Raw genomic sequence first — 26,128 nt, 5'->3', positions numbered from 1 at the left:
GGAACCTAGTTAGAGAAATTCATTCAATTGTATTTATTGAGTGCTTACTGTGTGCAGAGCACTGTACTAAGCACTTGGGAAGTACAAGTTGGCAACATATAGAGATGGTCCCTACCCAACAATGGGCTCACAGTCTAGAAGGGGAGGACAGACAACAAAACGAAACATGTGGACAGGTGTCAAGTCATCAGAATAAATAGAAGTAAAGGAATCCTTATCAACCTTGGGGAGGCCAGGCAGGGTAAGGATCTCTCACTTGGGGCCCGTGACACTGATGAACTTGTATGTTCCTCTCTGATTAGTACAGTTCTTGGCACATAGTGAGCACTTAAGAAATACCACAATTACTATTAGTATTATTATCATTAGTAGTAGTAGCAGTAGTACTATTCATTGGGAAGTCTGGAATGAAAAAATGGCATGTTCTCTACACACAAGGATTTTACTGGAGTAAATATAAAGGAATTTAATGGAGAAGACAAAGAAAAACAACTACAACTTGAGTCGTCAAAATAATATATGTGCATGGGTGTTTTAGTGTGTATGTATGTTTCACACACACAAACACACACACACACATACAGGCTGAAGATAAATATGATTAAGTGAACAAGGGTAGAGTTGGCTGATGGATTTACATGAGTTAGGGAACTGGGAAATTCATCAGGGAAGGCCTGATGGAGGAGGTAAGATGTTAGGAGGGGTGTGAATTTGGAAAGAGCTGTGTTTAATTGGATGTTTGGAGAGAGGGTGTTCCAAGCCATGTGAAGAGTATGAGTAAGGTGACAGATATGGGGAAAGCACTTTGTGGGCAAGGGATTGTATTTACCTACTCAATTATAGTGTATTCTCTCAAGCACTGATTACAGTGCTCTACACACAGTTAAGTACTCAAAAAATTCCATTGGATCACTGAGAGAGATGTAAGGTTGAGTTGGGAGAAATGAAGACTGCAAGGTGGGGAGTAGTGCATGAAGAGACCAGATAGCTAAATCGAGGTCAGATGATGGAGATTCTTGAAGCTGATTTGGAGGAGATTTTGTTTGATGTGGAGAGACACAAGAAACCGGTACATGGTTTTGAGACGAGGACAGATGTGGACTGAGTGGTGTTTTGGGGAGATGGTCTGAGTAGCAGTGTGTGATATAGAGTGGAGTAGGGAGAGGATGGAGGCTGAGAGACCAGCATGGAGGCTGATGCAAAAGTCTGTGAAAATAAGACCAGAGCTTGCACTGGGTGGTAGCAGTTTGGGTGGAGAGGAAGAAGTCAACTTAAAAGATATTTCAGGAAGGAGCATGGCCTAATGAAGTCAGAGGACCTGGGTTTAAATCCGAACTCCACCATTTGTCTGCTGAGAGACATTGGGCAAAATACTTAACTTCTCTGTGCCTTAGTTCCCTCATCTGCAAAACGTGGATTCAATATCTGTTCTCTCTCCCACTTAGTCTGTGAACCCCATCTGGGATGTGATTATCTTGTATCTACCCCAACCCTTAGTAAAATGCTTGGCACATAATATGCGGTTAACAAATATCACAATTATTATTATTCTGTTGTGCATGAACAACACGAAGGATTTGGCAGTAGATTGAATGACAGAACTGAATGATCATGAATAGTTGCGAATGACACCAAAGTTGAGGGCTTTTGGGGAAGGGAGGATGGGAAATGGAAAACTTACTGAAATGGTAAAGTTATGGGGAGGAGTGGATTTAGGGACATGTTGACTTTGAAGTGTAGCCGTGATCCCTTGGATGCAACAGGATTTGTGGGATTACAGGTGAGAGGAGAAGTCAGGGTCACAGAGATAGATTTGGTAATCAACCACATAGAAGTGGTGGCTGAATAGATGGGATGAGCCCCCCAAAACAGTGAGATTAGGTAACCCAAAACATTTTCATTTAATATTACCATGTGAAATGTATCACAGCATTCCCTCTTATACTACTTTTTTTTCTCTTCTCATTGGAAAACGTAAATTGTTACAAATGAGAAACAACATGACCTAGTGGAGAGAGCAGGGATCTGGGAGTTAATAATAATGGTGGTATTTGTTAAGCGCTTACTCTGTGCAAAGCATTGTTCTAAGCGCTGGGGGGATACAGGGTGATCAGGTTGTCCCACGTGGGGCTCACAGTCTTAATCCCCATTTTACAGATGAGGGAACTGAGGCACAGAGAAGTTGTGACTTGCCCAAAGTCACACAGCTGACAATTGGCGGAGTCGGGATTTGAACCCATGACCTCTGACACCAAAGCCCGTGCTCTTTCCACTTGGGTTCTAAGCCCAGCTCCACCACTATTTTTTTTCTTATGGTATTTAAGCGCTTATAGTGCTTACACTGAACTAAGCACTGGGGTAGATCCATTCAGTTATTCATTCAGTCGTATTTATTGAGCACTTACTGTGTGCAGAGCACTGTACTAAGCGCTTGGGAAGTACAAGTTGGCAACATATAGAGACGGTCCCTACCCGACAACGGGCTCACCGTCTAGAAATCTATGTACATACACACACAGATATATATACAAATGAACACACACACACATATATATATATATATATATATATATACGCACATACATATATACACACATGTACACATATATACAAATACACATACATATATGTACACATACACACATATACATATATATGAGAAGCAGCATGGCTCAGTGGAAAGAGCCCAGGCTTTGGAGTCAGAGGTCATGGGTTCAAATCCCGGCTCTGCCAATTGTCAGCTGTGTGACCCTGGGCAAGTCACTTCACTTCTCTGGGCCTCAGTCCCCTCATCTGGAAAATGGGGATTAAGAGCCCCCTGAGCGACAACCTGATCACCCTGCAACCTCCCCGGCACCTAGAACAGTGCCTTGCACATAGTAAGCGCTTAAAAAATCCAAAATAATCAGGTTGGACACAGTCCCTGTCCCACATACAGCCTCACAGTCTTAACCTTGGGCAAGTCACTTAATTGCTCTGAACCTCAGTTACCGCCTCTGTGAAATGGAGACTGTGATCCCTATGTAGGACAGGAACTATATCTAAGCTGATTGTCTCTTACCTTTCCCAGAGCTTAGTACAGTGCCTGGCACATAATAAGTGCTTAACAAATACCATAAAAAACCCTCAAAGAAACAAACGACAACAACAACAAAAAAATAAGAGTGCTTTTTGAGACAAATTTGTGTGCTCAATGGCTCGTGCATGAATCACTTGGTTGAACATCTGGGTAAAATGCTCAAGGGAATCCAAGACAAAGGGAAGTATTTCCAGGGGTTGTTTTTAGTTTTGAAAACAGCAAAAATAGGGGAAAATTTTGTTTTCTAACTCTTTGGGTATGTCTCACTGTCCTCTTGCCAAATTAAGTAAGTACAGCATTTTCCCTGGAATTTTCAAACTGGGTGAATCTTCCACCCGGAATATCATAGCAATTATACCAACTTGGGTGCTTTATTTTAAAACAAGATAAACACCATTTGATTCACCCACTAGGTAAATAAGTACACTTTTTGGCCATTATCAATAAGGGTTTCCTATTAATGTTATATTAAAATACCATGGTATTTACTAGTAATTAATTGAGTGGGCAGTTAAAACAGTTTCTGCTGAAGTATATCTCCATCCTCCAAAGCATGTATTCATGTCAAGGAAGCTATATTATCCTGAAGCGCTTAGTACAGTGCTCTGCACACAGTAAGCGCTCCATAAATACGATTGAATGAATGAATCCTGAAACCAAAGTGAGGGTTTTTCCTCCACATTTTCAGCTCTTTAACCACTTACACTTTCACAGATCCATCTTTCCGTTTCCTTCTTCCTATTTTCTTCTTCCTCTGTTTATTGTTATACTGTACTCTCCCAAGTGCTTAATACAGTGTTCTGCACACAGTAAGTGCTCAATAAATATGATATGAGGTTATTGAGGAGTGGGGAAACATGGCCTGAATGTTTTTGTAGAAAAATGATCTGGGCAGCAGAGTGAAGAATGACCTGGAGCAGGGAAAGACAGGAGGCAGGGAGGTCAGCAAGGAGGCTGATGTAGTAATCCAGGCCCTTCTTTTCAGCATGACTTAGTGGAAAGAGCATGGGCTTGGGAGTCGGAGGTCGTGGGTTCTAATCCCAGCTCTGCCACTTGTGTGCTGTGTGACCTTGGGCAAGTTACTTAACAACTCTGTGCCTCAGTTCTCTCATCTGTAAAATGGGGATTAAGACTGTGAGCCCCATGTGGAACAACGTGATTACCTTGTATCTACCCCAGCGCTTAGAACAGTGCTTGGTACATAGTAAGCGCTTAACAAATACAATTATTACTCAGGGTTTAGATCAGTGCTTGGCACATACTAAGCACTTAACAAATACCATCATCATCATCCATCCAGGTCCTTCTGGTTCCCAGGCCCACGCTCTGTCTGCCAGGCCATGCTCCTTCCTCTGTGAATCACTTAATACCAAGATCCTGGATCCTGCCTTTCCTTGTGAGGATGAGCCGTGCCCCTGTTTACCTCATGCTTGACTTTTCACCCTGGGTGGCCTGGCGATCCACTGTGTTGGTGGCAGAGGGCAGCTTACTGGACCACATAATCGCTTACTGTGTACTCTGCACACAGTAAGCGCTTAATATGACTGAATGAATGAATCGCCCTCACGTCGGGTCACAGTCAGCCGACCGTAATTTTAGCTGCCACTGGCCAAAACAGTCCACCTCCATTCCTGCAGTGGGCACAAGCTGCCGTGGTCCTGGAGGTACAAATCACACTCCAATTGTCCCAGAAACAGAAACTCCTTATCACTGGCTTTAAAGAACTCAATCACGTTGCCCCTTCCTACCTTACCCAGCTGCTTTCCTACTACAGTCCAGCCCACACACCTCGCTCCTCTGACATAAATCTTACGGGGGCCAGGGACTGTGTCTCACCTGATTAACTTTTATCCATCCCAGTGCTTAGAATGGTGCTAGGCACATAGTAAGCACTTAGTTAACAAATACCATAATCATCATCCATCATCATCTCTGTTCTCTGTCCACAAGGAGCTGACACTCTAATAGAGGAGATAGACACGAAGATATCTTCAAATAGAGTAGTCGGAATGAATCACTGAATGTACAACGGGAAAAAAACAAGCAAACATATATACAAGCTCACTGAGGAATAGCCTAAATATTTTCATAAGTGCTAGAGATAGGTTATAGGTTCATGAGCCCTCAGGTACAGGTAATTAACTGGGGAATGCTCGTTGAAGGAGGTTTCAAGAGGGCTTTGAATGTTGGGAGAGCACCTTATAACTTCGTGTCATCAAAATGTAACAGCCAAGGCTAACTGAAACATGAAACAATTTAAATCAAGCTCAACATAGTAACATTAACTGATCATAAACATATGGAATTATTTCTCTAGCCATAGAAAAACTAACAAGAGAGCAATAGCAAGGAAATGCCACTGAACATGAACTTTAGGATTACCCTGTATCCTTTTGAAACCTAATCCAGATGGTGTATTTCTGGCTAGTTAGAGGCCGCATAGTTACACTGCTTCTTGACCTTCTAGACCACAAAGTGACTTCTACCATTCTAAGTGAGAAATAACACAGGCAATTGGCAGTCTGTTCTTCTTATCAAGAACCAAGGGCATTCAATGGAAATAGACTGCTGTTAATTCTCACATCTACCTTCTTAGAATTCTATCACAGAGAGTTTTAGCTAATCCAGTGCTAGAAAACTGGATGACAAAGACATACTGTACATGTAAAAAGCTGAATAATAATAATGATTGTATTCGTTAAGCACTTACTATGTGCCACAAGATGATGATCTTCTACTTGGTTTCATTCTCTCGACTGTAATCTCATTGTGAGCAAGGAATGTGTCTACCAACTCTGGTGTATTCTCCCAAGTGCTTAGCACAATGTTGTGCACACAGAAAGCACTCAATACCTCTCACTATAGGCAGGGAATGTTTCTACCAATTCTGTTTTATTGTACTCTCCCCAGCACTTAGTACAGTGCCCTACAAATAGTAAGCATTCAGTAAATACTAATGACTGATACACTGATGGAATACCACCGATTGATTGCATTAGCAATCAAAATAATTTATTTCTAGTTCAACTGACCCAAATAAGGGGCTTCAAAGAAGAACAGGCTTGACAGCAAAAGAAAGCAGCAAAGAGAAACAGCAGAGGAATAGGGGAGGGAGAAACAGAAGAAGAGAAACACGGAGAGACGAGACAGAGAGAGATAGTGACAGAAAAAGAAGAGATTAAGAAACAGAGGTGCAGATCAATAAATGCAAAAGCATACTCTCACATAAACACATACAGAAATACACAACCCAAGCTCTCCCAGGTGATGATGATGATGATGGTATTAAGCACTTACTATGTGCTTGACACTGTCCTAAACACTGGGGTAGATACAAGCTAATCAGGTTGGACTCAACCCCTGTCGCACATGGGACCCACAGTCTCAATCCCCATTTTATAGATGAGGGAACTGAGGCCCAGAGAAGTGAAATGACTTGCCCAAGGTCACACAGCCGACCAGTGGCAGAACTGGATTTAGAACCCATGACCACCTGGCTCCCAGGCCCGTGCTCTATCCACCTATGTCATGCTGCTTCTACAGTGAACTCTTTGATGGACTTGAATTTTGCCAGGGTTGCGGACCTATCTGAAGAAGGAAAAACCCCAAAGGGTAGACCTAAAACTCATCTTGTATTATTACGCTCAGTAAGTTTTAAAATGATGCTTAAAAAAGGAGGCCTGGATTATAGCAAAGGCTACCACACTTGGAGTTGCCTTGCCCCCCTCACTTACTATTCATTACTTCTTTCTTACTTTACAATTAAAAAAAATTCAAAGGGGGAGAAGTGCTAAAATATTATTAATGCTGAAAAAAACAAGCCTTTTCATGTGTGGGAAATATTGAATTTAACAGTTCTGCTCAATGTTGCCTCTGCCTGAACTGCTATGTACATACTTTCTTTTCCTGTTTTTTCTAACTTACTGTGTACAGTCACATATGGCCGTTTATGGGCCTCAAGAAGTTCCACAGAATTCATAACGCATACAACATTTGCAACAGTCTTGTGGGAAATAGCTTTAGACTTTATAACTTATCTTCCAGACTTTAAAGCTTTTCAATTCTCACATTTTTTCTCAATAAGTTTTGCCTTAGTTTTGATTCACTTTTTACTTTCAACAGAATACTTCCCCACCCTGAAAATGTCCTACTATTCTTTGGAACCTGAGTTTATTCATTCATTTTAGATGACTTGTCATTCAACCTCCTGACCTCCATGGGAAGATACGTTAGAGGGAGTTTCCAGCTTTGTCGAAAAACAAACTGTTTGGCTTGTGAAAAAGAGGTAAAAATGAAAGAAAGACTAGGAATTGCTAATTATTTTCCTCACTCTCACTCAATTCTGTCATAGCAATTCTTGACACTATCCAGACCTGCAGTTTCATCACCGTCTAAATGGAATAGCAAACAGTCCTGACTCCTTAAGAAATTTTGAGAGTGTAGGAGTTGATGTTACTGGTGGGGGGAGAGAAATGGAGAAGGATCGTGGTCTAAGGTTTTGTACTTATGAGTGTTTAAGTGCACTTGTGAAAAGTATATTACAGGGAAATCGTACTGTGTTCATATTAAATGTATTTATGGGAGTAGAGCTTGTTAATAATTGTGGATGAACTGTGAAATGGGCCTTTAAATTACTTTCCTATAATGTCTTCGGAATGTCTTTTCGATTTATAACTGAGAGAGATGCACGGGGAAAAGACATGCGATAGTGTTTTACAAACTTTGCAGAATGCTTAATCCCCTGTATTTTTATCTTGGCTTCCTGTTGGAGATAACAATTGTGAGAAAATTGTATTTACCTTTATCAATATTCGTCTCATTACACACTGGAATTCCCTTTCTTTCTCATTCTTTCATGTACACAAATACACCCAAGAGAACATCCAGTCAAACACCCTGTAACTAGTTTATCTGGAGATGAACAACTTTATCTTATCTTTGCACTAGGAATACATCAGAAAAAGCAATTAAATTGAAGGCAACTCCATCGGATGATATCGAGATTTTAAATCACAAATCTTGAATAAGGCGAAAAGTCTGCTAATTTCCATTTGTGTTTAACATATACACACTCATAGAATCTGTAACTTAAATCCACTTATTGAGTAGAAAGAAATCGGTTGAGTGATATGCTAAAATCCCAAACAAGAACCAAAACTAAGACCTTAAATAATAGAACTGAATATGTACTAAACCCTTAGCAAGAATTCAAGGAGATGGAAAAACATAGAAAGAAGGTGAATTAATTTCTTTTTTAGAGCAATTTCATTTTCCTGCAACACACCTTGCCAAACAAAAATCAATCATCTGCCGTTCCTGCTCCCATCAGGTCCATGCATTCAAAGAATCCATAAGTGTGGCACCTTGTTCTAATATATTATGGAGTAGATAGTATTTATTAAGAACTAATTACAGAAGAAGCAAATAATAATAATAATATTAATTGTGGTACTTGTTAATTGTTTACTATGTGCCAGACTGTACTCAGAGTTGGGGTGGATACAAGGAAATCAGGTTGGACTCAGTCCCTGTCCCACATGTGGCTCACAATCTCAATCCCCATTTCACAGATGAGGTAACTGAGGCACAGAGCGGTCAAATTTTCCTTCAATCGTATTTATTGAGCGCTTACTGTGTGCATGATTTGCCCAAGGTCACACCGCAGACAAGTGCTGGGGTAAAGAGATTAGACAAGGTCCCTCCATCACAATCTAAGAAATGTAAATAGGTGGTCCTCTCTGAAGAAGGAAAAACTCCAAAGAGGATACACAAATCTCATGTTGTATTATTACATTTAGTAAGTTTTTTAAAATGATGTTTAAAGAAGGAGGCCTGGAATACAGCAAAGGCTAGCACACTCAGAGTTTGCTTCCCCCCACCCCCCACTTGTTATTCATTACTACTTTTTTTGCTTTGAAATTCAAAAAACAATGTTCTGAGGGGGAAGGGTGCTAAAATATTATGACTGCTAAGAAAAAAACCCAAGCCTTTAAATGTTTGGGAAACATTAAATTTAACAGTTCTGCCCTAATGTTGCATCTGCCTGAACTGCTGTGGACATATTTTCTTTTCCTGTTTTTTCTAACTTACTGTGTACGGTCACATGTGGCTCTTTATGGTGCTGAAATCATTCCATAAAATTCACAATACGCACAGCTTTCACAATTTAGTCTTGTGGGAAGTAGCTTTAGGCTTTATAACAACTTCCAGCCTTTAAAGCTTTTCAATTCTTATATTGTTTCTTGATAAGTTTTGCCTTACTAGGGCTGGGGTTGGGTTCTGGACTGGGTTAGGCTGGGATGGCTGATCTGACTATCTTGTTATCAATAATAATAATAATAGTAATAATTGTGGTATTTGTTAAGCACTTGCTTTGTGCCAGGCACTCTTCTAAGCAGTGGGGTGGATACAAGCAAATTGGGTTGGGCACCAATTCCCGTCCCACATGGAGCTCACAATCTTAATCCCCATTTTATAGATGAGGTAAACTGAGGCATAGAGAAGTTAAGTAACTTGCTCAAAGGCCCACAGCAGACACGTGGCGGAGGCAGGATTAGAATCCAGAATCTTCTGACTCCTAGGCCGTGCTCTATCCACCATCCACTAGGCCAAGCTGCTTCTCAAGCATATGTGAGAAGAACAATTAAAACCACTTGCCTTAGACTATAACTAAGGACAGTGTTCTCTGTCATTAATACGCTGCTAGAATTTACCATAGAAAAAGAGATCTTTCATTTCAAAGGGGTGAATAGAATAGTATTTAAGAAGAAATTCCAATTTCTTCATATCGGTGTGCCAAACAAAGTCCCATTCAAGAATATTTTCAGGATCTGATTCTGAATCGGAAGCATTTTCATGAACTTTAACCCTTAGCCCTCCCTGTATGTAATTTGACTCATTCAGAAAAATTAGATGTTAGTAGGAATGGGCTTCTCATTGAAATGACTGAGTTCAGCTAACTTGGCAAATAAAGGGGGCTCCATGTTTTTTGTCACTTTCAGTAAAATTCTCCCCTTGAGTCCTGGAGTATGGTCCCTACTCTCTGAGCTTTTCTCCTCTTTGAGTTCTTCACTCCCTTCAAGCCTCAGAGCAGTCCATGGGAGCTACCATGGGGAAGGACTTCTTCAGTGGCCCCCACTGAAGAGTTGGGTGCCCATTGATAGTTAATGGTTGGATGGCAAAACCATCCCAACTCTTCCCTCTTCCCCTCCAACCCTTCCCAACTCTTGATTAACATGCTGAGACCTCACCGCTCCGAGGCCTGTGGGAAGGACAATTCCCAGGGGCAGCATCACTGAAGGAAGCTGCCATTCCTATCCATCACAATTCTCTCCACAACTCTCATTTCCAGTGGTAGGAGGATGGTGATTTTATGAATCCCTGCCTTCAAGGAGCTTACAGTCTATCAGGGGAGACAGGCACTATAATAAATTACAAATGGGGAAAGAACAGCGTCCGTGGCTACGTACATAAGTGCTGCCAGGGAGCCGGCAAGGAGGGTGATGGGAAAGACAGTACCCAAGTGTATAGGTGACAGGGAAGTGATGAAGTGGTTGGAGAGGGGAGGTAAGAGATTAATCAGGGAAGGTCTCTTGGAGGAGATGTGGTTCCAGAAGGACTTTAAAGTCAAGGAAAGCCATGGTCTGCAGTATGTTAAGGGGGAGGCAAAGAAGGGCTCCAAAACAGAACATAGCCCTGTATGGGCTCTATCCTTAGTACATATAACACAGGAGAAACATCTGGTCTTGCATAATTATCTACCGCCACCTTCACTAGCACCATCAACCGATCTCACCGTCGGTAGCATCATCTTTTATCTTAATAATAATTTGGAACTCACAGTCTTAGAGGGGGGGAGACAGACATCAATACAAATACACAGACATCAATATAAATAAATACAATTACAGATATATACATAAGTGCTGAGTATATGTATGTATATAAGTGCTTTAGGGTGGGGAGATGGGGGAAGAGTAAAGGGAGCAAGTCGGGGCGTTGCAGAAGGGAGTGGGAGATGAGGAAAAGTGGGGCTTAGCCTAAGCTCTACCTGCAGCCTCCAAGCTCTTTATTTAGTCTTGTACTGGCACTGGGTACTTAGTTCTCATTTACCTGATTTTTTAAGTTGCTGCACTGTCCCAAAGTAGTAACAACTGCTGTTGGAAGCCAGAAGGGGTCAATAGCCTGAAAAGCTCTCTCCACCTTTCAAGAACTTCCATAACCACCAGAGGGATTGAAGGAAAGTCTCGTGATCCTGACCTTCTATTCACTGACTCATTGAACCACCCAGGCATTTTGCTCCCCTGATGCCAGGCGACTCACTGTACCATGATCTTATCTGACCTTTTGCCCACATTCTCCCTTTAGCCTGGGACTCCCTCCCACTTTCTATCTACAGACCACCAATCTACCCACCTTCAAAGCCTTCCTAAAAAAATCACATCTTCTCCAAGAGTTCTTCCTTGACGAGACCCTTGTGGTACCTATTTGCCCCTCCCTTCTGCGTTGCTTATGAACTTGGGTCTGTACCCCTTAAGTGCTTGATATTCACCCCCACTGCCACCAGCCCCACAGCACTAATGTACATACCTTCATACTCTCCCACCTCCCCTATCTGTAATTTAGTTTAATGTCTGTCTCCCTATCTGGACTCACCCTGCTCCTTGGAGGCAGCGATTGTGTGTACCAACTCTACTGTATTACTCTCCCAAGCACTTAGAACAGTGTTCTTCACACAGTAAGCACTCAATAAATACAATTGAAAATTTGATTTCAACAAGCAAAGAAATGCCCTTGTCTTAAGTGTTGAAATCACAACCCTGAAAACTAGCAAAACCCTCGGATCTGATGGCATACCTGCTAGCCTATAAACATGGCATTCCTACTGACAATTATAACATTCATTCATTCAATCATATTTACTGAGCGCTTACTGTGTGCAGAGCACTATACTAAGGGACGCTCTGCTTAAGCCCTGGTACAAATTATTCCTCAACACAGTAACCATTAAAGAGATGTATTAGGATCTCAAAGATGTCTTCATTATCTTCAAGGTGGAAGGGGAAAAAGCGGATTGACAATTATCAAGGTGTTTCATTACTCTCGATTGCTGACAAGATCGTGGCAGGACTATTCAACTACTGAGTGTTATCATTGATTAAACACTCTCGGAATTACATTGTGGTTTCAGATGACAGCATAGCACGGTAGACTAGATCTCTGCAGCACAGATACAGCTAAAAAGTAGAGCATTCACTCGCCGATAACTCTATTGAGTTTTTATCGCCGCTATGAAAACACTTGATGCCATCAACAGATCGGAACTCTGTGCTTTGAAAATTTGGCTGCCCTGAAAAATTCATTGAAATTCTCAGACTATTACAAGATGGCACAGCTGGCTAGGCAAGTATGACCCGTACAATCATCCCCCAACTCCAAGGGACTAAAGCAGGGTTATATCACTCTCCTGATGCTGTTCAATTTACTGAATACAGGCATGTTGGAAGATACAGCACGGTACCCAGATAGAGGTGTTAGAATAACCTTCCACATCTCTGGAAAACTTTTCCAACACAACAGATTTCAAGCATCGTCCTTGATTCATCTATCGATTAACCTATGTATTCAGCCTGTCACTAAATCCTTGTCGGTTCTACGTTCATAAAATTTGTAGAATCTGCTCCATCCTCTCCAACTGCTACCACACTGATATGGGGAGAAAAGTAAAGGACCCAGAACAGTTAGGAGATAAAGGTGGAAAACGAACCAGCAAGGATCCTCTCTTGTTCAGAAATCTGCATTTGCCTCTCTAATCCAATTCAAACTCCCCAGGGTAGGTTTCAGGTAACAATAATAACAATTATGGTGCCAAGCACTGTTCTAAGCACTGGAGAAGATACAAGTTAATCCGGTTGGACACAGTCCCTGTCTCACATGGGGCTTCCAGTCTTAATCGCCATTTTACAGATGAGGTAACTGAGCCCCAGAGAAGTTAAGTGACTTGCGCAAGGTCACACAGCAGGCATGTGGCGGAGCCGGGATTGGGAACCAGGTCCTTCCGACTCCCAGGCCGAGGCTCTATCCACTAAGCCACCTGCTTCCCTACTGCTCTGCTCTCACCTAATTCTGTCTTTCGCCTTCCACTAACATAGCCAGTTCATCAACCTGAGTGCCCGAGTATCTGGCCAAAGGGTTACTGACCTCATGAAATTCTGCTTCTCTTCTTCAAAATTAAAGAAAAGCTCTCCTCCTCACACCCGTTTTTACTAGATTAAAAAGCATACCTCACCCCCATCATAACCAGCACTTCAATTACTCCTACTGCCCCAGCTTTTGTTTGCCATTGTGAATTCGGCATATGTTCTTCTGTTGTTTTCTGTCAACATAATGGAATGCCAATCAGGATTCTGTACTCTCCCAAGTGCTTAGTACAGTGTTCTGCATGCAGTAAGCACTCAATCAATACCATTGATTGATTGATTCTGGATTTTGCACTAGGATCTGTTGGGTACTTGGTATTCGCCCCAACGTCAGCCCCACAGCACTTGTGTACATGCCTGCAAATTGTTTTATTTATATTAATGTCTGTCCCCCGGCTCTAGACTGTAGCTCCTTGTAGGCAGGGAGTGTGTCTATCAGCTCTCTTGTACTGTTCTCTCCCAAGCACTTAGTACAGTGCTCTGCACATAGTAAGCACTCAGTAAATACTACTGATTGAAAGACTGATTGACTTTGGATTTTGCCCTTGGATCTATCCTTTAAGCACTTGGTATTCACCCCACCCTCAGTCTCGCAGCACTTATGTACATATCTGTAATTTCTTGATTTATATTAATGTCTGTCTCCCCATCCAGACTGTAACCTCACGGGGGGTAGGGAACGTGCCTAACAACGCAGTTGTATTGTACACTCCTAAGTGCTTAGTACAGTGTTCTGCACATAATAAGAGCTCAATAAATACCACTGATTGATTGATTTTGCCAAGTGACTGAACAAAGATGGGTTGCATGTTTAATAATAATAATAACAATAATGATGGCATTTATTAAGTGTTGACTATGTGCAAAGCACTGTATTAAGCGCTGGGGAGGATACAAGATGATCAGATTGTCCCACAGGGGGCTCACAGTCTTAGTCCCCATTTTACAGATGAGGTAACTGAGGCACAGAGAAGTGAAGCGACTTGCCCAAAGTCACACAGCTGACAATTGGCAGAGCCGGAATTTGAACCCATGACCTCTGACTCCAAAGCTGGGCTCTATCCACTGAGCCACGCTGCTTCTCTGTTTAAGTGTAACATTAGGTTTGAAAGGTAATATTATTTTAGTTACAACCAAATAAAGGACATTTCTGAGCAAGTTGGGGCTCAGTCATCAGGTCTAAGGCACTCAATCAGCTCGCTCCCTCCTACCATTAGTATTCCCAAACTCTGTGATGGTTTGGGAGATAGGTCCAACCACCACAGAGATTTGGGGACGTCTCAAGTCTGCTCTATGTTGACAGGTGTTCCTAGGGGAATTCAGGCAAAATTTCTATTCCCTCCTGAATCTCCCAAACTCCCCTCCTTCCCCCTCCTCTCCCTGCACCACTACCGCAATGACCATACCGACTACTTTGTTGGTAAAATCAAAGACTCTAGATTTCCCCAATTCTCCCCATCACCCCTTCAGTACTTGTGTGCTTTAACTCTGTTTTCTCCTGTGCCCAGCAAAATTATTTCTCCATCCTTATTGACACCCATGCTCACTGCCTTTGCTAATTGTTCTGATGCTTAATTCCATCCTCAAACCCCCTGTCCCCCATCTCCACCATCTCTTGCCCCTAATGACCTGGCCACCTACTTTATTGAGATACTTGAAACCTTCAGACATGATCCCCCTAAAATCTGCCCCTGCTCCTCTCCAGGCCCTTCCTCTTCCTGCCCCTTCTTCAACTCCCCCATCTTTCTCAGCAGTATGTCAAGAGGAGATCTCCTGCCTTCTCTCAAAATCCACCCCCACCACCTACGCATCTGACCTGATCCCTTTGCATCTTATCAAAGAACTTGCCTCCTCCCTTATTCCCTCCTTGACTTCCATCTTCAAATGTTCACTTTCCAGTGGCTTCTTCCCCACTGCTTTCAAACATGCTAATCTCTGGCCTGTCCTACAGAAACCCTCCCTTGGCCCCATGGTTTCCTCCAGTTATCGCCCCATCATCCTCCTATCACTCCTCTCCAGACCCTTTAAGTGAGTTCTCTACACCCACTGTCTTAGGTTTCTCTTCCCCAATTCTCTCTTTGAACTACTCCAATCTGGCTTCCGTCCCCTTCACTTCACACAAACCACCCTCTCAAAGGTCACCAGTGATCTCCTTCTTGCCAAATCCAACGGTCTCTACTCCGTCCTAATCCTCCTGCCTTCAACACTCTCGACCACCCCTTTCTAACGGAAGCATTAATTATCCAACCTTAGCTTCGCTGACACGGCCCTCTCCTGGTTCTCTTCCTATCTCTCTTTCATGGGTTCCTCCTCTGCCTCCCATCCTTTAACTGTGGGAGTCCCTCAAGGCTCAGTTCTGGGTCCCCTTATATTCTCCATTTATACCTACTGGCTTGGAGAATTCATTTGCTTCCGTGGCTTCAACTACCACCTCTTTTATCTCTTTCATTCAACTCACATATTCAGTCTGTCACCGAATCCTGCTGTCGGTTCTATCTTCGCATCACTTAGAGAAGCATCACCTCACACCGCATTCATGTCACACAGAGGAAGCAGCTTAGCCTAGTGGATAGAGCATGCGCTTGGGAGTCAGAAGGTCCTGGGTTCGAATACTGGCTCTGCCACTTGTCTGCTGTGTGACTTTGGACAAGTCACTCCATTTATCTGTGCTTCAGTTACCTCATCTGTTAAATGGGGATTAAGGCTGTGAGTCCCATGCGGGACAGGGACTGTTTCCAACCCAATTTTCTTGTCTTGAGCCCAGAGCTTAGTAGAGTGCTTTGCATGCAGACAGTGCTTAACAAGTACCATAATAATCATCATCATTTCTAGAATCCACCCCTTCCCCTACACCCAAACGACTAACACAATGATCATATCTCCCTCCTTGACTTTTGCGTCCGCCTCCTTGATGACCTCACTGCCTCCTGCCTCTCCCTACTCCAGTCCACATTTCACCCTGCTGCCCGGATGATTTTTCTCAAAAAATACTCAGCCTGTGTCTCCCCACTCCTCCAAACTATCTCCAGCAGTTGGTTTTCCACCTCCGCATCAAACAGAAACTTCTTACCGTCGGCTTTAAGGCACTCAATCGGCTCTCTCCCTCCTACTTAACCTCACTACTTAACCTTAGCCTCTCTAACCTGCACACTGTACCTTGGTCTCATCTGTTTTGCCTCTGATCCCTTTCCCACACCTGCCCCCTGGCCTATATCCAACAAACCAGAACACCACTCTCCCACCTTTTAAAAGACCTACTTAAATCAGATCTCCTCCAAACGGTCTTCTTTAAGCCCTCAATTCCCCTATTTTCCCTCCCTTCTGCATCATCTATGCACTAGGATCTATACACCTTAAGCACCGCCCCTGCCACAGCACTTAGGTACATAACCTTACACGCTCCCATTTCCTCTATCTGTAATTTATTTTAATGAGTGTCTCTCCACTTTGACGGCAAACTCCTTTAGGACAGAGTTCGTGCCTACTAATTCTATTGTGCTGTATTCTTCCAAGAGCTTAGTACAGTGCTCTGCACGTGGTAAGCATTCAATAAGTACCATTCACTGATTGTGGTATTTGTGAAGTACTTTCTATGTGCCAAGTCCTGTACGAAGCACTGGGACCGATGACGTGATAATCAAGTCGGACACAAAGATGAGCTGACTGAGGTCCAGAGAAGGTAAAGGATTTGCCCAAGGTCCCACATCAAGCAAACGGCAAAGCCGGGATTAGAACTATAACTTTCTCTCTGTTTTCCATAAAAAAAACACGGTTACTTTTTTTTTTTAAAAAAGTGCTACCTTCAAATTGTCGATGTCTGTATTTGAATTTTAAAAAATTATCATAGCTTCTTAATTGGATCAGCATTAGGCAGTTTGACTAAACTCCCTCTCTCTATATATATTCATATATAAAACTGCATGTAGTATATATATTTACATGTTGATAAAGTTCTTGTGCAACTTTCAACTTTGATCAGTTTTGAGTTGCGTATGCTGAAAATAAAATGTAAGTGGTACTTAAATGCAAAATACCTCAGAGACTTTTTAGAGCATTACTGGAATCATTTGCAAGCCACACTTGCCAGAGTCTTTTAAATTCCTGCTTTTTTAATATGGCCAGGGTAGAAGAGGTTAACTGTGCACTGTGGTCAGCTGAAGTGGGCAACATCATCGAGATGTAATACGTATTACCAAAGAACTTTATGATGTACGTTTGCGTCACTTAAATTCACTTTTCCTATATGTCAAAAGCAGTTTAAAATTGCACCAAGACTTTAGGAGGCTCACCTACTCACTCACCGTGACTCATTCTCTTTTCTCCTGCCACCCTTTCACACTCTTTCCCTTCAAATCCTTCATACCACAGCTTTCCCCATCTCAAATCCCTTCTGAAATCACATCCTTTTCTGTGATTCATTCATTCACTCGTATTTATTAAGCGCTTACTGTGTGCAGAGCACTGTACTAAACGCTTGGAAAGTACATTCCAGCACCAGATATTCATTCCTAACTGCCCCAGTTTATTTTCACCCCAAATGCCACTTGGGTACCTTTGTCCTACTTCCGAACCTCAGTATTCACATCCTCCTGTAGAACTTTATATATGTATCTTACACTCCCTGTTACATCGGCAGACAGCTCCTTGCGGGCACTCAGTCATTCGCATTTATAGGGCGCTTACCGCGTGCAGAACATTACACAAAGCGCTTGGGAAAGTACACTATAAGAAGAAACACATTCACTCCCTACCCATAACGAGCTTACGGTCAAGAGGGGGAGAAAGACATTCATATAAATAAATAAACGACAGATCTGTACATAGGTGCTGTGGTGCTGGGAGGGGGGATGAAGAGAGGGAGCAAGTCAGGGTGATGCAGAAGGATCAGGGAACCTGTCTACCAACTCTGTCAACTTGGACTCTTCCAAGCGTTTATAACACTGCTCGGCACTCAGTAAGTGTAAATATGATTGATGTGTAAGTTCTTTTTTCCTTCTCCTTCTAACTGTGATGGATTTGGGCCGGTTCTTCCCCAGCAAAACAGTCAGCTCCTTGAGGGTGGGTATCATGTCTGCTAATTCCTGGACACTTCCGAGCGCTGAGTAAAGTGCTCTGTACACAGCAGGCGTCAGGACACTCCACGGATTGATTAACACCCTGTAGGTTGGCAACTATTCCGGGAGCAGTAATTAAAGAAACTCAGTTAATCACCTGTTACTCCTAAAAGTTCAGGGGCTCGCACGGGACTAATTCTAAATTTAAAGCCGTGCACGCTGGAAACGACTGGAGAGTCTGAATCCATCTGTGGATGGATGTGTTCTTTCATTCGATCGTATTGACTGGGCGCTCACTGTGTACAGAGCACTGTGCTAGGCCTTCATTCACTCATTCAATCGTATTTATTGAGTGCTTACTGTGTGCAGAGCACTGTACTAAGCGTTTGGGAAGTACAAATCGGCAACCTGTAGAGATGGTCCTTATCCAACCACGGGCTCACAGTCTAGAAGGGGGAGACAAACAACAAAACCAAACAAATAGACGGGTGTCACTACGTGGCTTAGAGGAAAGAGCCCGGGCTTTGGAGTCAGAAGTCGTGGGTTCAAATCCCGGCTCCGCCACTTGTCAGCTGTGTGACCTTGGGCAAGTCACTTCACTTCTCTGGGCCTCAGTTTCCTCATCTGTCAAATAGGGATGAAGACTGCGAGCCCCACGTGGGACAACCTGATTACTTTGCATCTACTGCAGTGCTTAGAACAGTGCTTGGCACATCGTAAGCGCTTAACAAATACCAACATTATTATTATTATTACCATCAGAATAAATAGAATTATAGCTATATGCACAACCCAGGCCAACTGGCTCTGGGGAACGGGGGTTAGGGGGGAAGGGGAAGGGGGTGGCTAGAGAGCCGGGTGAGGTGGCTGGTGTGGAGTGGCCCAACTCAAGGAGCGTGGGTCAGTGGAAAGAGCCTGGGCTTGGGAGTCAGAGGTCGTGGGTTCAAATCCCGGCTCCATCACTTGTCAGCTGTGCGACTTTGGGTGAGTCACTTCACTCCTCTGTGCCTCTATTACCTCATCTGTAAAATGGGGATGGAGACTGTGAGCCCCACGTGGGACCACCTGATCGCCTGGTAACCTCCCCAGTGCTTTGAACGGTGCTTGGCACATAGTAGGCGCCTCCGAAATGCCATCGTTATCAAGCGCTCTGTCCCCTGCTCCGTAAACAGTCTGTGCTCATTAAATTCGTCCGAATGACTGAATGCTGACCGGTGGGGACTCTAGTAAGCGTGACCCTAATGGCACTCATTAAGCACTTGCTACGTGCGAAGCACTGTTCTAAGCGCTGGGGAGGTTACAAGGTGATCAGGTTGTCCCACGTGGGGCTCACAGTCTTCACCCCCATTTTCCAGATGAGGGAACTGAAGCCCTGGGAATAATGATAATACTAATAATTTTGGTATTTGTTAAGTGCTTACTATGTGCAAAGCACTGTTCTAAGCGCTGTGGACGATACAAAGTGATCAGGTTGTCCCATGTGGGACTCATAATCTTAATCCCATTTTCCAGATGAGGTAACTGAGGCTCAGAGAAGTGAAGTGACTTGCCCAAAGTTGAGAAGCGGCGGGGCTGGGATTTGAACCCACGCCCTCCGACTCCCAAGCCCGTGCTCTTTCCACCACAGAGCCACTTGGAGAAGTGAAGTGCTTCACCCCAAGTGGCGCAGCTGACGAGTGTCGGGGCCGGGATTTGAACCCATGCCCTGTGGGTCCCAATCAATCGTATTTATTAAGTGCTTACTGTGTGCAGAGCACTGGACTGAGCGCTTGGGAAGTCCAAGTGGGCAACATAGAGAGACAGTCCCTACCCAACAGTGGGCTCACAGTCCCAATAATAATAATAATAATAATAATAATAATAATAATAATAGTATTTGTTAAGCGCTTACTATGTGCAAAGCACTGTTCTAAGCGCTGGGAGGGGATACAAGGTGATGAGGTTGTCCCATGTTGGGCTCACAGTCTTCATCCCCATTTTCCAGATGAGGTAACTGAGGCTCAGAGAAGTGAAGTGACTTGCCCAAGGTCCCCCAGCAGACATGCGGCAGAGCCGGGATTCGAACCCATGACCTATAATAATAATAATAATAATGGCATCTATTAAGCGCTTACTATGTGCAAAGCACTGTTCTAAGCGCTGGGGGGATACAAGGTGATCAAGTTGTCCCACATGGGGCTCACAGTCTTCATCCCCATTTTCCAGATAAGGTAACTGAGGCTCAGAGAAGCGAAGTGACTTGCCCAAGGTCCCCCAGCAGACATGCGGCAGACCAATAATAATAATAATAATAATAATGATGATGGCATTTATTAAGCGCTTACTATGTGCAAAGCACCGTTCTAAGCGCTGGGAGGGGATACAAGGTGATGAGGTTGCCCCACGTGGGGCTCACAGTCTTCATCCCCATTTTCCAGATGAGGTAACTGAGGCTCAGAGAAGTGAAGTGACTTGCCCAAGGTCCCCCAGCAGACATGCGGCAGAGCTGGAATTCGAACCCATGATCTATAATAATAATAATAATAATAATAATAATGATGATGGCATTTATTAAGCGCTTACTATGTGCAGAGCACCGTTCTAAGCGCTGGGAGGGGATACAAGGTGATGAGGTTGCCCCACGTGGGGCTCACAGTCTTCATCCCCATTTTCCAGTTGAGGTAACTGAGGCTCAGAGAAGCGAAGTGACTTGCCCAAGGTCCCCCAGCAGACATGCGGCAGACCAATAATAATAATAATAATGATGATGGCATTTATTAAGCGCTTACTATGTGCAGAGCACCGTTCTAAGCGCTGGGAGGGGATACAAGGTGATGAGGTTGCCCCACGTGGGGCTCCCAGTCTTCATCCCCATTTTCCAGAGGAGGTAACTGAGGCTCGGAGAAGCGAAGTGACTCGCCCAAGGTCCCCCAGCAGACATGCGGCAGACCAATAATAATAATAATAATGATGATGGCATTTATTAAGCGCTTACTATGTGCAGAGCACCGTTCTAAGCGCTGGGAGGGGATACAAGGGGATGAGGTTGCCCCACGTGGGGCTCCCAGTCTTCATCCCCATTTTCCAGAGGAGGTAACTGAGGCTCGGTGACTCTCCCAAGGTCCCTACCTTGTAGACGTTGACGGGGATGTCGACGAGGATGTGGACGAGGTCCCCGAGGGCCAGGCTGGCGATGAGGATGTTGGGCCCGTTGCGCATGCACTTGTTCTTGTAGATGATCCGCAGCAGGGTGGAGTTGCCGATGAGGCCCAGCACGAAGACCAGGCCGGCCACGGCCGTGTTGATGGACTTGAAGGTGGCCTTGATCCCCGTCTGGCCGGAGCACATGGGCGGCCAGCGCGGCCGGGCCCTCCCGCCGGGGGGGCCGCCTCCCCCGGGGGGCCCTCCGGCAGGCTCGGCGGGCCGGGCCGGGCCGCTGCCGTTGGCCGGGCCGGCCAAGGGGGAGCCGGGGCCGCCCCCCTCCTCCTCCTCCTCGGCCCGGGCCCCGACGGCGAAGCAGGTCAGGGCGGCCAGGACCAGCGCCGCCCGCCCGAGCCCGGGCCCCCGCGGGGCCATGCCGCTGCCGAGAAGGCGCAACAGGCGCGGGATGCTCTGCGAGCCGCTGGGCTCCGAGGGGACGGCCGAAGGACGGACGGACGGACCGGAGGGAAAGGCGAGGAGGGAGGGGCGCCGAGGGCGGAGTCTCCGGGGGCGGGACCGCGGTAGCCTCGGCAGCCCGCCCTTCTCCCTCTCCCTGCCCGGGGAACCTCCGCGGGACCCCACCCGGGGAGCCTCGGTAGTCCTCCCGCCCCTTTCTCGCTACCGGGGAAACCTCGGTGGTCCGTCGCCCCTTTCTCGCTACCGGGGAAACCTCCGCCGGACGGGATCAGGGTAGCCTCGGTAGTCCGCCCCTCCCTTCCCAACAGGGAAATCTCCACTGGACCAGCTCGGACCAGCCTCGGCAACCCCCCGGTCCCTCTCCCTGCTGGGGAAACCTCCGCGGGACCCCACGGAGGGAGCCTCGTTGGTCCTCCCGCCCTTCTCTCTCTCCCTGCCGGGGAAACTCTGCGGGACCCGACCGGGGTAGCCTCGGTGGTCCGCCCGCCCCTTTCTCGCTACCGGGGAAACCTCCGCCGGACGGGACAAGGGTAGCCTCGGCAGTCCGCCCCCCCCCCCCCCCTTCCCAACAGGGAAATCTCCACGGGACCAGATCAGGGTAGCCTCGGCAGCCCACCGGTCCCTCTCCCTGCTGGGGGAACCTCTGCGGGACCCCACCGAGGGAGCCTCCGTGGTCCGCCCGCCCCTTTCTCACTACCGGGGAAACCTCCGCCGGATGGGAGCAGGGTAGCCTCGGTAGTCCGCCCCCACCCCCTTCCCAACAGGGAAATCTCCACTGGACCAGCCTCGGCAACCAACCTGTCCCTCTCCCTGATGGGGAAACCTCCGCGGGACCCGACCGGGGTAGCCTCGGTAGTCCGTTCTCCCCTTTCTCGCTACCGGGGAAACTTCCGCGGAAGGGGACCAAGGTAGCCTCGGCAGCCCGCCCGCCTCTCTAACTCTCCCCAACAGAGAAACCTCGACGGGACCAGATCGGGGCAGCCTCGGCAGTCCCTCTCCCTGCCGGGGAAACCTCCGCGGGACGGGGCCAGGGTAGCCTCGGCAGCTCGCCCGCCCTCCCTTCTCTCTCTCCCCGCCGGGGAACCCCCCGAGGGACCCCACGGAGGGAACCTCGGTAGTCCTCCCGCCCTTCTCTCTCTCCCTGCCGGGGAAACCTCCGCGGGACCCCGCCGAGGTAGCTTCGGTGGTCCGCCCGCCCCTTTCTACGGGGGAAACCACCGCGGGAAGGGACCAGGGTAGCCTCGGTAACCCGCCCTTCTCTCTCCCAGCCGGGGAAACCTCCGTGGGACGGGATCAGGGTAGCCTCGGTAGTCCGCCCCCCGCCCCCTTCCCAACAGGGAAATCTCCACGGGACCAGCTCGGGGTAGCCTCGGCAGCCCCCCGGTCCCTCTCCCTGTTGGGGAAACCTCCTTGGTAGCCTCGGTAGTCCGCCCGCCCCTTCCTCTCTACCGGGGGAACCTCCGGGGGATGGGACCGGGGTAGCCTCGGCAGCCCGCCCCCCTTTCCCTCTCTACCCAAGGGGGAAACCTCCGCGGGCCGGGGCCAGGGTAGCCTCGGTAGTCCGCCCTCCCCTCTCCCCAACGGGGAATCCTCCCCGGGACCAGATCGGGGTAGCCTCGGCAGCCCACCGGTCCCTCTCTCCCCTCCGGGCGGTCAAGGACCAGCTCTCTCTCCTCCTCAGCCTTCCTCTAACGTTTGCTCGCAGGCGTCCAGTACAGTGCCGTGCACTCAGCGAGAAGGAGAAGGGATCACCAGCCACCCGGCCTTACCTGGCCGAGGGCGCGGGGGGGCTCCCGGGCCGCCCACCCACTGCCCCCTCCCCAGCCGTCGGATGGGGTCTTGGAGCCCGTCCCACCGTTACTTTTTGGATTCAATCGCATCTTGGTCATCAGTCACGGCGGACGGCTCCCGCCCCCTCCCAACGAAAGCTTCCCTTTCCCCAGGCGGGAGTCCTGGCCCAGATTGATTTTTATTTGCAACGGGCAACTGATTTCTCTTTTTTTGTTGTTTTTTGTTTTAAGTGGACCTTTGCTTTGTTGCGGGGGAGAGCGACAAACCTAGAGACTGGACTCCATAGTTGCGATTTTGAGTTGCACATTACCCACTGCCCTTACCCGACTTCAGGATTGGAATGTCAATCAATCAATCAATCAATCAATCAATCGTATTTATTGAGCGCTTACTGTGTGCAGAGCACTGTACTAAGCGCCCCTCTCCATCCCCCATCTTACCTCCTTCCCTTCCCCACAGCACCTGTATATATGTATATATGTTTGTACATATTTATTACTCTATTTATTTATTTATTTTACTTGTACATATCTATTCTATTTATTTTATTTTGTTAGTATGTTTGGTTTTGTTCTCTGTCTCCCCCTTTTAGACTGTGAGCCCACTGTTGGGTAGGGACTGTCTCTATATGTTGCCAATTTGTACTTCCCAAGCGCTTAGTACAGTGCTCTGCACATAGTAAGCACTCAATAAATATGATTGATGATGATGATGATGATGATGTTGGGTAGGGACTGTCTCTATGTGTTGCCAACTTGTACTTCCCAAGCGCTTAGTACAGTGCTCTGCACACAGTAAGCGCTCAATAAATACGATTGATGATGATGATGATGATGATGATACAATGTCCTACTTAACCCCACTTCCTTGACAGGGTTCTTTCCCCTGGATAGGGCTCTTTCTTTTCTCCTTTCTTCTTTTTCGTTTTTAAATCCAACTCACCCCCGTATCTGTCTCCACCTTCTAAAAATTCTCCTTCATTTCCACTAGCAGAGAGTGTTGTTTTCTCCTTCCGTCCTGGCAAATCCTGCGGTGTTACTGTGCTATATTTAAACACTCCAGAGATTTCTCTAGTGGAGTGGTGAGTGATGGGAGTATATCGCCTGTAGCCGATAAACTGCCACGGAGTGACACCTGCTGTAGATAATATTTATTTAATGAATTCTTGAAGCCTTTAAACTTCCGTCTGAATGCGGGTTTTATGGCTGAAAGTAGTAGGTCGCCCCTTGGGTCTATTAAACTATTTACAGATGATGGCAGTTTTGACCATTCCAGAGCCAATGATATCAATCATTTGAGAAGCAGCGTGACCTAGTGAGTGGAGAAGAGGCTTGGGAGCTAGAAGGACTTGGGTTCTAATTCCTGCTCTGCCGTTTGTCTGCTGGGTGACCTTAGACAAGTCACTTCACTTCTCTGGGCCTCAGTTACCTCATCTGTAAAATGGGGATTAAGACTGTGAGCCCCATGTGAGACAGGGACTGTATCCAACCTGATACGCTTTTATCTAACCTAGCTCTTAGTTATGATGCCTGGCAGTCAGTCAGTCAGTCAATCATATTTATTGAGCACTTACTGTGTGCAGAGCACTATACTAAGTGCTTGGGAGAGTATGACAATAAACAGACATATTAATACAGTGCTCTGCACACAGTAAGCGCTCAATAAATACGATTGAATGAATGAATATTCCCATAGTAAGCGCTAATTGACAGATACCATAAAAATTGTATTTATTGAGCACTTACTGTGTGCAGAACACTGTACTAAGTGCTTGGGAGGATATAATACAAGAGAGTCAGTGGACACATTCCCTGCCCACAACAAGCTTATAGTCTTGAGTGGGAAACAATCACTAATATAAATAAAAATGACCTTAAATTTATCCAGCATTTTCATTTTTCCAAAGTGCTCTCATCAATGATCTCATTTTATCCTTATGGCATCCCTGTGAGTTAGGAAGAGTAAGGATTATACCCCTTTTATCAATGAGGCAAGTTGAGAGATGGAAAGGATTGATTGATCGATCTGCCCAAACTGGACTGCAGCTAAAAATAGAAGTCTGGTTTCTGGGTATTCAGACCTGTGGCTTTTGCTACACGTCGGTGGGTATCATTCTCCTCTAGATTTCTTTTTTTTAACCCTACTTACAGTCTCTGGCTTTCCACAACCATCTCAAGGCTGAGTTAAAGGCTGTCTCCCCCTCTAGACCATAAGCTCATTGTGGGCAGGGAATGCACCTGTTTATTGTTATTTTGTACTTTCCTGAGCACTTAGTACAGTGTTTTGCACACAGTAAGTGCTCAATAAATAAGATTGAAAGAAGGAGGGGAATGAAGTGGGATCCCCCCCCCCTCCAAGACTGTAAGCCCGTTGTGGACAGGGTTTGTCTCTATTGCCGTATTGTACTT

At 45.9% G+C, this 26,128-nt stretch overlaps 1 protein-coding gene across 1 annotated transcript in view; it reads right to left on the bottom strand.

The window, feature by feature from the left end:
• EDNRB (endothelin receptor type B) overlaps positions 1 to 21,887 on the bottom strand; it is a 33,898-nt gene extending 12,011 nt beyond the window's left edge. The window contains exon 1 of the mRNA XM_038758803.1: positions 21,441 to 21,887. Within this exon, the coding sequence (XP_038614731.1) occupies positions 21,441 to 21,887 (447 nt within the window). The remainder of the gene's footprint in view (positions 1 to 21,440) is intronic.
• Between the last annotated feature and the right edge of the window lie 4,241 nt (positions 21,888 to 26,128).

This window comes from Tachyglossus aculeatus, chromosome 17 (assembly GCF_015852505.1).
Source record: "Tachyglossus aculeatus isolate mTacAcu1 chromosome 17, mTacAcu1.pri, whole genome shotgun sequence".
Classification (NCBI taxonomy): Eukaryota; Metazoa; Chordata; class Mammalia; order Monotremata; family Tachyglossidae; genus Tachyglossus; species Tachyglossus aculeatus.
The sequence above is the reverse complement of the archived record's forward strand: the minus strand, read 5'-3'. Positions and strand labels throughout refer to the sequence as shown.